The 13767-nt window shown below is 44.0% G+C and overlaps 1 protein-coding gene across 2 annotated transcripts in view; it reads right to left on the reverse strand.

Moving 5' to 3' along the window:
* Positions 1–13767, reverse strand: part of exoc4 (exocyst complex component 4) — a 402169-nt gene that overhangs the window by 45035 nt on the left and 343367 nt on the right. For both annotated transcript variants that reach the window (XM_033040092.1, XM_033040093.1), the window contains exon 12: positions 2629–2784. In XM_033040092.1, the coding sequence (XP_032895983.1) occupies positions 2629–2784 (156 nt within the window). The remainder of the gene's footprint in view (positions 1–2628; positions 2785–13767) is intronic.

The raw sequence follows: 13767 nt of genomic DNA on the forward strand, positions 1-13767 counted from the left end.
AATCGACCATGAGGCTCAGGGGACTTGTCAGCCTCCGACTCCACCAGCTTTTTCAGTACCATTTCCCTGGTGATGTAACCCAGGCATCCCCGGGCTCGTGCTCAGGGCCTGTGCTGCGCAGCTGACAGACGTCTGGACTGACATCTTCAACCTGTCACTTGCCCAAGCAGTTGTCCCCACGTGCCTTAAAACCACCTCCATCGTGCCAGTGCCAAAACACTCCACTGCGGCAAGCCTCAACGACTTCCGCCCAGTTGCACTTACCCCCATCATCACCAAGTGCTTCGAGAGGCTGGTCCTGGCACACCTCAAAAGCTGCCTACCCCCCACACTGGATCCCTATCAGTTTGCCTACCGCAAGAACAGGAGTACGGAGGATGCCATCTCAACGGCACTTCACTCCGCCCTCTCCCACCTCGACAACAGAGACACTTACGTAAGAATGCTGTTCATCGATTACAGCTCAGCATTCAACACCATTATACCATCTAAACTGATCACCAAACTCGGTAACCTGGGCATCGATCCCTCCCTCTGCAACTGGATACTGGACTTTCTAACCAACAGACCACAGTCTGTTAGGTTAGACAAGCACACCTCTTCAACCCTCACCCTGAACACCGGCGTTCCACAGGGCTGTGTGCTGAGCCCCCTCCTCTACTCCCTCTTCACCTATGACTGCACACCTGTACATGGTACTAACACCATCATCAAGTATGCAGATGATACAACGGTGATTGGCCTCATCAGCAACAACGATGAGTCGGCCTACAGGGAGGAGGTCCAGCACTTAGCAGCATGGTGCGCTGACAACAACCTGGCCCTTAACTCCAAGAAGACCAAGGAGCTCATTGTAGACTTCAGGAAGTCCAGGGGCGGCACGCACACCCCCATCCACATTAACGGGACGGAGGTGGAACGTGTTTCTAGCTTCAGGTTCCTGGGTGTTAACATCTCCGATGACCTCTCTTGGACCCACAATACCTCAACTCTGATCAAGAAGGCTCACCAGCGTCTCTTCTTCCTGAGGAGGCTGAAGAAGGTCCATCTGTCTCCTCAGATCCTGGTGAACTTCTACCGCTGCACCATCGAGAGCATCCTTACCAACTGCATCACAGTATGGTATGGCAACAGCTCTGTCTCCGACCTGAAGGCATTGCAGAGGGTGGTGAAAATTGCCCAACGCATCACCGGTTCCTCGCTTCCCCTCCATTGAGTCTGTCCAAAGCAAGCGTTGTCTGCGGAGGGCGCTCAGCATCGCCAAGGACTGCTCTCACCCCAACCATGGACTGTTTACCCTCCTACCATCCGGGAGGCGCTACAGGTCTCTCCGTTGCCGGACCAGCAGGTCCTGGAACAGCTTCTTCCCGGCGGCTGTCACTCTACTCAACAACGTACCTCGGTGACTGCCAATCACCCCCCCCCCCCCCCCGGACACACCTCCCACAGGAAAAACACTATGTCTGTATATATGCTAATGTAAATATTTATTCAAATCATATGCTATGTCGCTCTTCCAGGGAGATGCTAAATGCATTTCGTTGTCTCTGTACTGTACACGGACAATGACAATTAAAGTTGAATCTGAATCTGAATCTGAATCTGAATCTTCCTCCCTTGCAATTCCCATTTTTCTGCTATTTCTGGGACAATATTTGAGTTAGCTGTTAAAACCCCCAGACTCAAGCACCCAGCTTACACTTTTCTTTTTGTAATATCTGTAGAATCTCCGACCATGTTTTTACATTTCTAGCTGGCTTTGTCTTGTACTCTAATTTAATCTTTTAATCGTTGTTGTTGTTTCTCATAATGTCCAAAAGCCTCATCTCAGATCACAGCTCTTCACGTGTGTGGGTTGGCCAGTTGTGCCATTAACATGTCTATCCCACTCCCAAGTGCGGTTTTTCCTGGAAGCGGCCTAGTGGGTTTCGTATACCAAAAAACATTGAAACAGATTCACGTCAAACTCCTTTTCAGGGACATTTATCTCAAACTAACGTGACACATAAGAAAATCAGAAATAGACAAAATGATGGGGTAACTCAGCGGGACAGGCAGCATCTCTGGAGTGAAAAATGGGTGGTGTTTCGGGTCAGGACCTTTCTTCAGATCTTCAGTGTAAACCAGCATTCCTTCCTACACATACTGAGAAAATCAGAGACTTGTCCCCAGACACTTGACATTTCGTAGGTAGCGCGTGCTCAACGGATTTTATTCCAACCAGAGTTTTCAATCTTAATACAACTTTCTTCAATTTCAACTTTTTATTTCACCCATATGGTTCCAGATCAAATGCCAGATTGTGGGGTTTCACTTGAAAGCATTACAAGACACAATACTACAATACAAAATAACCGTTCATTCTTTACCTTATCACAACAGAACATTTCCTTTTCATCCCAACTTTTTGGTTAAAACATCAATTTGATTACATCAGAAAAGGAACTACTCATTGGCTCGAAATGACAGAAATTGAGATTAAAGCATTAAATGAAAAGCCCCGACCCAAACATCATCTATCAATTCCTTCCACAGATGCTGCCTGAGCCACGGAGTTACTCAAGTACTTTATGTTTGCTCAAGGTTCCAGTATCCACAGTTCCTTGTGTCTTCAAATGTATGTCCTACCTTGTAAAGTCTTCCTCGTCTTCTCGCTTTGGTCTCATCTGTTTAGGCTGAGCCATGTTCGTCCAGTTAGGGAGGGATGTTAGTAATCGGCTGATGTCCTCGTCCTTTGCCCACGATGCACTAATGATGAGCTTCTCTTCTGACTGAACAATGCTCCTGCAACAACAAGAAGAATCTAGTTTTACACTGACCATCTCCTGCATTGTATGAATTTCCACTTCCACAACTTAGTAAAAAAAGGTAGAATTCAGCGGAGGTATTTTCCATGGGGTGGACATTAATCCTAAAGACTTACTGTAAAAATAAATACTCTGGGGAAATAACAATAACCAATTACATAGCACCTCTTCTGTAATGAAGTTAAATGTCCAAAGGCACAGAAAAGGTCTTTTATCAAATTGACATAAAGGACCATAAGAAAATATCAGTGCAAGAAATGGAGGGATTTTACAGATATTTAGTGATTGGATTCTGAAACCTAGTGTTTGTTACCAGCAGGTATGGTTGCCAGTGGTGGAATGATTACATTCAAGGGTGTACAAGAAACCAGAATTAAGGGGCCACAGGTAACTTGAGGATAAAGAGCCAAACAAAATAGGAAGGAACAAGAAGACTGAGGTATTTAAAAAAGAATGTGTCTTTTAAAACCAAGGTGATGTTTAACAGGAAGCAATTATAGGTTTGCAAGCACAGTGACAATGACAATGGATAAATATAACCTGGTATAAGGTTAGATTAGATTAGATATAATTTATTGCCACACAGCCAGGCTGGTGGAAATTTGGGTTGTCTGCAGCGATACAATAATAAAGAACACACAACCACAATAAAACTGTAACACAAACAGTTACAGTTAGGATACATTAGGATACATTAGGATACAAGCACCAGAGGTTAGGATGAAAGGTTTATAGAGCAGAGGGTTGGATCCTAGTCAGGAATGCTTTGCAGCCATTATCCAGTGAAAACAAAGGTAGGGAATGGGTTTCAGAAACAGATGAGCGGAGGTCCTGAAACTGAGGATGTGGAATTAGTAGTTTTGTTCATGACATGGGTACATGCTTCAAGCTTCTGAGTCAAATATAACATTAAAAGTTCATCAAGAAGCTTGTTAAATTTGATTTGTCTGGAAAAGGGCCGCATTGTGGTGCAGCCCTAGTGTTGCTGCCTTATAGCGCCAGAGCCAGGTTCGATCCTGACTATGGGTGCTGTCTGAGTTTGTATGCTCTCCCACATGGGTGCTCCAGTTTCCTCCCACATTGTGAAGTTTCGCCCGTTTATAGGCTTCTGTAAATTGTCACTAGTGTATAGATGGAACTAGTGTACAAGTGATCGCTGGTTGGGGCGGACTCGGTGGAGCCAAAGGGCCTGTTTCCACGCTGTATCTATAAAACTAAAAGGGATGGAGTCATTTGTTTACAAACGAGGAATGTGGCAGAAACCAAAGATGGGGGATTCTATCTTCCGAATATTTAACTGGAAGAAATTTCAGCTATGTTTAAGAAGGAATTGCAGATGCTGGAAAAACGAAGGTAGACAAAAATGCTGGAGAAACTCAGCGGGTGAGGCAGCATCTATGGAGTGAAGGAAATAGGCAACGTTTTGGGTCCAACCCCTTCTTCAGATTGATGTGAGGGTGGGGGGGGGGGGGGGGGGTAGAAGAAAGGAAGAGGAGGAGCCAGTGGGCTGAGGGAGAGCTGAGAAGGGGAGGAGAAAGTAAGTACTATCTGAAATTAGAGAAGTCAATGTTCATACCGCTGGGGTGCAGACTGCCCAAGCGAAATATGAGGTGCTGCTCCTTCAATTTACGGTGGTCCTCACTCTGGCCATGGAGGAGGCCCAGGACAGAAAGGTCGGATTCGGAATGGGAGGGGGAGTTGAAGTGCTGAGCCACCGGGAGATCAGGTTGGTTATTGCGAACCGACCGGAGGTGTTCGGTGAAGCGATCGCCAAGCCTACGCTTGTTCTCACCGATGTAGAGCAGCGGGTGCAACAGATTAGGTTGGAGGAGGTGCAGGTGAACCTCTGCCGCACCTGGAAAGACTGCTTGGGTCCTTGAATGGAGTCAAGGGGGGAGGTAAAGCGACAACCGCATTTCTTGCGGTTGCAAGGAAAAGTGCCCGGAGAGGGGGTGGTTTGGGTGGGGAGGGACGAATTGACTAGGGTTTCAGCTATCCTGTGTTGGATAAAGAACCTTGTAGATCATGGATATGCTTCAAACTATGCCTCATAAGAGATAGATTCTGGATCAATATGTTGCGGAACCAATGAAGATACAGATGACTTTAGATATTGCACTCTGTAATCAGCAAGGGTTAATTGATTAATGATAGAAAAGGGTCTTTAATTATAATAATCTGATATAATTGTATATGAAGTTTTGAAACTAATTTTGTTCATTCCGAAACTCATGTCTTATATCTGAATAATGCAAAGTACAAAGGCTTATCTATATTTAACTGGGAATCTACATTAAAATTAATGATAACAAAGAAGCAATAATTCACAGAAAAGGAACAAATACACTGCCTGTAAGGCAATAAAACCTAACAAGGCAAGTGCTCCAATAATGGCTATCAAGAGAAGATAAAGATGGCATAGAATCAAAGGAAAATGATTATGATATTGCCAAATAAGGATTGTGACCATTTCTGAATTTAGCAAAGGAGAAAGGTATTGTTTTTGGTAATTCACAGAATCATATATAGATTAAACTATTACAATATAGATATGTCAGTGAAGGAAAATATGTTTTATTTATGAAAAATCAGTTCTCACAAATGTTCTTTGATCTGAAATATGAACTATGTTGCTCTTTCCACAAACACCACTTTACTCGATCACAGTTTCCGGCAATCCGTGCTTTTATCTCAAAAGTTCCAAATCTGCCAGTTTTCTGTTTTCATGTTTTCTTAAATTTCAAAAATAAGCTTTGTTCAAAGTAAAAGGAGATATACGAAAGAAAAGCTCAGTGGAAAGATCTTTATGTTCTTAGTGTCATTCAGGTTATACATTCAGTCCCAACCCAACACCTCACCTATCTGTGTTCTCCAAAGATGCTGCGTGACCTGATGAATTACTCCAGCGCTTTAAGTGTCCTTTTGTAAACCAGCACCTGCAGTTCCTTGTGTCTATACATTTGGTGTTGCTTGTTTTATACATTGTGATGTTAGCATCTCATTTTTGTATAGAGCACTGTTCCCACTTATACGCAGCCCTGGGGCATTACACCCTCCATTTTTTTGAGGAGTCTCCCCACAGCCCTGATTTTCATGTACCAAAGCCCACAGCAGCCAATTAATTAGGAAGAGGCATGGAGGGAAATGAGCAGGTATGTTGAACACAGAGAGCTCCCACACACAATAAAGTGATAATCGACTGTTAATGATGTTAATTTAGGCATCTTAGAATACCAGCAATAATTTCCCTGATTTTCTTCAAAATAGGATCTATATGTCTAACGGAAGTTTCCACCAAATAACATTTCTGAACATACATTATTCCATACCAGAGCTCGACTTAAACGCACAAGTCTCTGACTTAGAGCTGACAGGACTACCAAGTGAGCATGGTATAGGATATTCTGACCATTGTGGCATCTTTGTGCCTTTTCTCAAAATAGAAAAATATTTCTTTTTTAAAAAAAATTATTTTTATTAGAAGTACGGTAAATTACAATAACACACAACACATATATCTTAATACATTTTTTGTACCGCTTCATTTTTTTTTAAGCTTTAAGAAAAGATAGAAGTAAGGAAAGTAAAGAAGGTGCGCAAGAGTCGTGAAGTGCAGGAGAGTGTTGGGAAAAGAAAGCCCCTTAGAAAAGAAGTTAGAGAAGGAAGTGAAGTAAGAAAGTAGACCCTAGAAAAGAAAGAAAAAGAAAGTAAGGACAATCGCTCTATTATAACATTAAACTCCGCAGAAAGACTACCAACCAAGTCTGTTTTTGTTGTTTTACCTCCCACTCCCATTCCTATTTCTGTGCTTAATCTAGAGATTTCGGTATGCCAGCTCCCTTACCAGCAAATATTCCCCCGTAATGTTAGAATGCTTCTTGCAGCAGCTGTAAATTGTATTACTACGTAATATAGTCGCTGGTTCTTCTGGTCTTTGGCTCCATTTGTCATGTTTACTGTTTGGTAGAAGCTGCAGAACCCTGAACCCCGTTCCCTTTTGCATAGTTTGGATGCGTTTTCCTGCCATGTTACATCAGCCACACTGAGCTGTGAGAAACAGTGACAAGTTACCCTGTGTGCTTGAGGGGGAGCTGTCTCCACGTCAGATTGTAATCAGCCCGCTCTGATACATGCAGCCACCTTCCGAGGACCGCAATTCCAGGCAGGTTTTCAAACTCAAGGTGTCAGGTGGCATTTGTCAAAAAATCTGCACTTGATATTTGGAGATGGTACATATGTGACAGTTCTCGGCTCTCTTGCTTTTAAAAGAAACATTGAATCTATTAAGAAAATCTTAAGGTGGCACAGTGGTCGAGTTGCTACCTCACAGCGCCAGAGACCCGAGTTCGAAGCTGACCAGGGGTGATGTCTTGGTGGTGTTTGCATGCTCGCCCTGTGATCACGGGTTTTATCCGGGTCCTCCGGTTTCCTCCCACGTCCCAAAGACATGCAGATTTGTGGGTTAATTGGCTTTGTACAATGCGAAAATGGGATAACGGAGAACTAGTGTATGGGTGATCGTTAGTCAGTGCGGCTTCGATGGGGCGAAGGACCTATTTCCACGCTGTATCTCTAAACTGAACTAAGAATGCAATGTACGGCATTTCATGCAATCATACAGCACAACAGATGGTTGATTCATTTTGCCTGAGTTGGCCAAGTAGTATCAATCACTGGCTGTTTTCCCACAGCATCTTCCACAAGTATTTTTCCAATTCTTTGACTCTCCTTTTGCCACTTTATCAGTCACATTTTGGACCACAACTTGCACAGATAATTACCCCGCTGCTTTTTGGCCAATAAATTTTGCAGTGTTCCCAAATATATCTTCAAAGCCACTCAAACTTTTCACTTGGCATAACAACTGTAGGCTTTGTAGATCCTCCGTGTATTTAAAATCATTTATCTTTCAAAGATCTTCATAAAACTTCCCTGGATCCTCACCAAAGCCTTAACCATTCCGAAAGTGTCGTCCCAAGAATGAGGCACAACACTCCAGAGGAAGACTAAACAGTCAGCTATACATGGTTTGGTACCCTCTCCGTGTTTTGAATTCCATGCATCTTTTTATGAAGATTAGATCCCGCACATTTTTTTAAACAGCTCATACAAGTTGTCTGTTCTGGGATAATAGTGCCAGCTTGACAAAAGGCCAGCATTGATTCAATAGGCTGAATAGCTCCCATTTTATGTGGGTTTTATGATATTTAGATCATTGTTTAGGCCTATCCCACTTTCACGACGTAATTCACGACCTTTTTTTACTCATGGACATTTTTCATCAGGTTAGAAAAACGCCCCGACCTACTTGATGCCATGAGAACCTACGACTAGCATCATGACCTACCTACGACCTACCTACGACCTCCTACGACCATGCTGTGAGTATGAATCAAGGGCAAACTTGGCAGAAGTCGTGAATTAGGTCATGAAAGTGGGACAGGCCCTTAATGATTTGAGTTAATTGATAATCTGCCACAGCCATTATTTCCTGAGATCCTATAAATGATTAATTACATATCTCATTGTGTTGTTGGACTAAAGTGAAGTGAGAGAGTCGGCTGGATAAACCCAGACGGAGACTTACAATAAAGTGAAGCGTAATAGTAAACCCACCGATGCAAAGGCACAAAGCCGATGAGAGATGCAGAAAGATGAAATAAAAGTTAAGGGGAAAAGCATGGAGGAGCTAAAGGAAAGAATTAGAGATAAATTGAGAAAGTAAAGCTTTTGTTTTTCCAATGTTTGCAGATGGGAATACAATAGATGATCATCACTACACGATAGACACACCATAATTCTATTGGCACAAACATTTATTGCTAAAAAATAACATATTCTACATTGTGAGAAATGTTAAGGGCAATCTGTTAATATTACTTCAAAATAGCATATGGCTCTTCCAAATAAAAGATCATGCAAATTAACTGTAACATGTGTGGGAGTTACAAAGTTCTGTTTTATACCAGTTCCCAGAGAACAATGCAGCAAAATCAACCTGCCAGGCTCTTCTCAAATGTGAGCTTTTGTTAAAGTTGTGTGCGTTTCTCCCAATTGATCAGGATAACTTTAATTTTGATTTCTGATCATCCACCCACATCTGGACTGGTGGTAAGGGATTTTAGAAACTGAAACATTATTCCTTTCCTTTCCCTGAATCTTATCCGCTGATCGCTTCACTGTAAAACCTGGATGCGGAGAGATATAGACCTGATCAATTGAGTATGTTTGAATACCATGTTGAATCTACTGTAGACTCATACAAGGTCAATGGTAACTTGGGCAATATCGTTGGTCGTTATCAGTCAAAATTCGGTACTTAGTGGGAAAGATAGAGTTAGCAAAATAAAGTTGGAAATCATTACTTTCTGTCATAACTTTATTACATTCAACCCTGCACCCACCCATATAATCATCACTCAATGAGATATTGCATTGCTTTCTATTTAACAGATTTCATATGTAACACCTCAGGTGCACGTATTGATGGTCCGAGTTAGATTTTGGAAAAAGTTAAACATCTGACATTGCTAATGCATCCATTCCCACATCAAGGCTCCAGAACACTTGATGGAGTTGACAGTTCCAATATAACTCATTGTAAGTACAGCAGTACTGTTTTCAATATGAAAAATTCAGCTGCAGCTGGAACAAGTAATAGGTGGAACTGGTGTTGCAGTGCAGAAGTGGATCAGGAGGAGTTGCTGGAAGTGGCAGTGTGAAGTATGGTAGGACAAGCACAAAACTATTTCTTGCATTGAACCAGTTGTATTGGAAGCACTGCAATCATATAGAGCAAGAACATTAATGCCATTGATGAAAGAATAGCACTGGGACAGATGACAAAAAACTACTGAAGAATTTTAAATGGATAAGATACTAAAAATGGGTCCAACATTAATTTACTAGCTTGCCTGAGGCTTAAGAGACAAATTGAAGTTTGCCTCTAAAATCACTACTTCCCACTGTTGGTGCTTTGTTGAAATAAAACTATGCTACGAGTACTGGGTAATGCTTCTGGCGCAAGCAGCATTGTACACCAGTTATTGTTATACATGTAAAAATGTAACTGCCTGAATTTCAAAGATAGACATAGGAATACAAATTAGTACCATCCAGTCTAAATGTCTTGATTTTTTCAGCTCTTTTGCTACCAAATACATAATTATTATCCCACAGCAGACAACCCTCTGTTCCGTTTCTACCTCTGGATCCCATGTCCAAGATGCACATTCTCCCTTCTTGTTTAACTCCCTGTCCAGAGATTCAACTTTCACTGAAGCCACACAATACATCCTTCCCTATTTCTTCCTGTATTTCTGGATTTCAACTCCTGGTCTCAAAGGCCTGAAAAGTGCCTCTAAAAATCCCCATGAATCTCTTGTGCATTAATCAATGTTTTCATTTCATGTACTCACCAAACTTTCTCCCCAATCCCACCTCTCCACTCTCAATCACCTTGATTTTGTGCTTTGTGTCATCCTGTCTACTCACAGCAACTTTCTTCTCCTACTTCTCCTCCAATGTTTGTTTACTTCCACTTCAATGTTAGGAATAAATTAAATGAATTATTAAATGAAAGCCTGGATCTCTTTTCTACTCTCCCCACAACCCCCTGCTCAGTGCTTAAAGCTCATGGAGACAACCATCTGCTCAGCTATTTACCTTGGTCTCCAGGGGCATAAAACTAACAACGGCATCTGATTAGGTGGCTTAACATCAGTGGGAAAGAAACCCAGACTGAAACAGTTCAGTGCTTTTTCTTCAAGGAACACCTGCCACTGGTGGAGGATGATTTCATATGATTTCCTCATTTATTCAGTCAGCTGGAAGATCTGCTGGCAGTCCTGGGACACAGGTCCTGGCATGTACAGAGTTTGGCAACCATGGTGAGAATGAAGGGAACTCAGATGTCTACACTGAGCCTTGCTGACAGCTACATTCAGGAGAACACACAGTGATGAAAAGGGAATAGAAATCAAATCCCTTTCAGTCAACACTGCCAGTTCAGAGGTTTTTAAAATAGAAAACGCCTTGGGCTTTGCATTTAAGATATTTAGAAACAAAATGACAGTTTAGCTCTTTAATTATTGACGTTATTTCTTCTTGGTCCTTTGTCAGAGTCTGCATAAATAAAATATAAGATGATTATAAAAATCCACGACTGATATTGCACATCACAAATGAAGGTATTTCTCCACTTAATAATAACATCAGATGACTTATTTAAAATTATGTTTTGTGCATTCTCCCCCTCTTGTCTCTGGAGAACAGTGACTAATGAATGGGGCTTTCAGCAATGTGTGATAGCAGGCCTCGTCACCTTAGCCAATGAGCACTTATCATGTGGAGTATTGACTGGAATGCCGCTGAGCTATTTGATTTTAGGGAGCACCACACATCCCCCTGAACATTTATCACCTGTCACAGAGCAGTACACCTGGTACTCTATTTAGTCCTTTACAAATGACTGCTACCCTAGACCACTTCGAAAGACATTAAGATGTAGAAATTTAGCCTTGGTCTTCAGCACTAAATAGATGTCAGAGTATAGATTACCAATTTTGCACCTACCCAAACATTTGGTTCAGTCAACTTCCACACAATTAAATGAAGGGAGAGGTGTAGACAGAGATATGTTGCAAAACAAGTCTTTATTTTACAGGGAGCATGGGATGTGCCTGGAAAGTGCTGCCAAGGGTGGTGGAGGAGACACCGAGAAGAAATAATAATTAAAAATATGATAGTGGCAATCATGAGGCTTTTAGGTAGACACTAGACCAAGGGGGACCCGTTGGGTCCCGTCACATCAACGCGAGGTTGGGGGGGGGGGGGGGGGCGGCCTGCAGCGTTATACACACACACTAACCCCCCCCCCCCCACACACTAACCACCCCCGCCCCCCCACACACACACTAACCACCCCCCTTGATATTATATTAATATTACTCATTGGCTCCTTTTACCCCAGCCCCGCCCTATCTCGAGGGGCAGAGAGAGTGGGGCAGAGAAAGATAGAGAGGGGGGAAGGAGAGGGGGGGTGGAGGGAGGGGGGGAGAGGGGTGGAGAAGGGGCGATGGACAGGGGGGGGGGAGAGGAGGCTGACTGCGAATGGGTGGCGGGCCTCGACAGCTCTTGGGTCCTCTCGGGATCTCTTAAGCCCTCGGAAGCCCAACCAAATTACTGCGTGTTTAGCAGCTTCAATCCGGAGCACTGTGGGGGTGGGGGGGAGGGCGGGGCGCTGCCGATGGCCGGCCGAGTGCGAGTTACGCGGGGGGAATTACGTAACTAGCTGCTCATGGAAAACAGTGGCCAGCAGGCTGCGTGTTGAAAACTCTGCACAGCTGGTTGCGAGGAGCAGAGTCATTGTGACGTCATCAGCTCGCTTCAGCTCGTTAACTTCCAAAAAGTTCTGATTCGTGAAGAATTGAAGAAATAACTCAAGAAATAATGAATCAAATTTACAGATGAGGCGATTTTCGAGATCATGAGGTAAACCTCTACCGGAATATGTAAAAATTTCACCGTTAGATCATCGGGTTTTCGAGGATACACAATCAAACGCACAAATAAATACGGACATAAATATCTAAGATCAGAGTTTTATAATAATACTAGACCAAGTGCAGACCCGTTGGGTCTGTTTCCCCAACGGCGTTTTGCAGGGGGGGGGAGGGGGGGCTGCGGCATCAAACTCATATTAACCAACCCCCAAACACACAGGTGGGGGGTGGGGGGGGGATGTGAAGAGGGGAGGGAGGGGAGAGGAGGTGGAGGAAATGGGACAGATTTGGGAGGGAAAGGAGAGCGGGGTAGGGGGTGAGAGAGGGGGATGGGGAGAGAGATGTGGTGGAGGGGGAGGATGGGGAGGTAGGGGAGGAGGGAGGGAGGGGGAGAGGGGTGGGGGAGAGAGGGGAAAGAGTGGGGAGGGAGAGTGGAGGGGGAAGGGGGGGAGGGGGAAGAGTGGGGAGGGAGGTGGAGAGGGGTAGGGGGAGTGATGGAAGAGGGACAGAGGGGTAGGAGGAAGGGGGTGGCGTAGAGAGGGAAGGGGGGTGGGGGAGAGAGGGATGGGTGGGAGAGGGGTGCGGAGAGGGAAACATAGAACCATTGAAATTAAGTGCAGGAGTAGGCCATTCGGCCCTTCGAGCCTGCACCAACATTCAATATGATCGTGGCTGATCATCCAACTCAGTATCCTGTACCTGCCTTCTCTCCATACCCCCTGATCCCCTTAGCCACAAGGACCACATCTAACTCCCTCTTAAATACAGCCAATGAACAGGCCTCAACTACCTTCTGTGCCAGTGAATTCCAGAGATTCACCACTCTCTGTGTGAAAAATGTTTTTCTCATCTCAGTCCTAAAAGATTTACCTCTTATCCTTAAACTGTGACCCCTTGTTCTGGACTTCCCCAACATCTGGAACAAACTTCCTGCATCTAGCCTGTCCAACCCCTTAAGAATTTTGTAAGTTTCTATAAGATACCCCCTCAATCTTCTAAATTCTAGCATGTACAAGCCGAGTCTATCCAGTCTTTCGTCATATGAAAGTCCTGACAACCCAGGAATTAGTCTGGTGAACCTTCTCTGTACTCCCTCTATGGCAACAATGTATTTGAACATTGGGCATTGTGACATCACACAATGGAACGTTCACCAAGTGCTTGTGCTCCTGCAAAGGCATATGTAAATGGATCCATTCCGATTGGACATCTGTGAGCATAGGGCATTGTGACATCACACGATGGAACGTTCACCATGGGCTGGGGCTGGTGAAGCTTCTATGGGTGAGAAGCCAGTTTATTTTTGAAATATTGGGGGGGGGGGGTGAAGGATTTGATTAAAAACGTGTACTTAAACACGACGACCAATGGCAAACCCGTTGGGTCTGATCCCCCAACGCAGCCGTACCCTACCCGTAGCCCCCACTGGGGGTGGGGGGGCGGCATCACCCCCACTA

Source organism: Amblyraja radiata, chromosome 21 (assembly GCF_010909765.2).
Source record: "Amblyraja radiata isolate CabotCenter1 chromosome 21, sAmbRad1.1.pri, whole genome shotgun sequence".
Lineage (NCBI taxonomy): Eukaryota > Metazoa > Chordata > Chondrichthyes > Rajiformes > Rajidae > Amblyraja > Amblyraja radiata.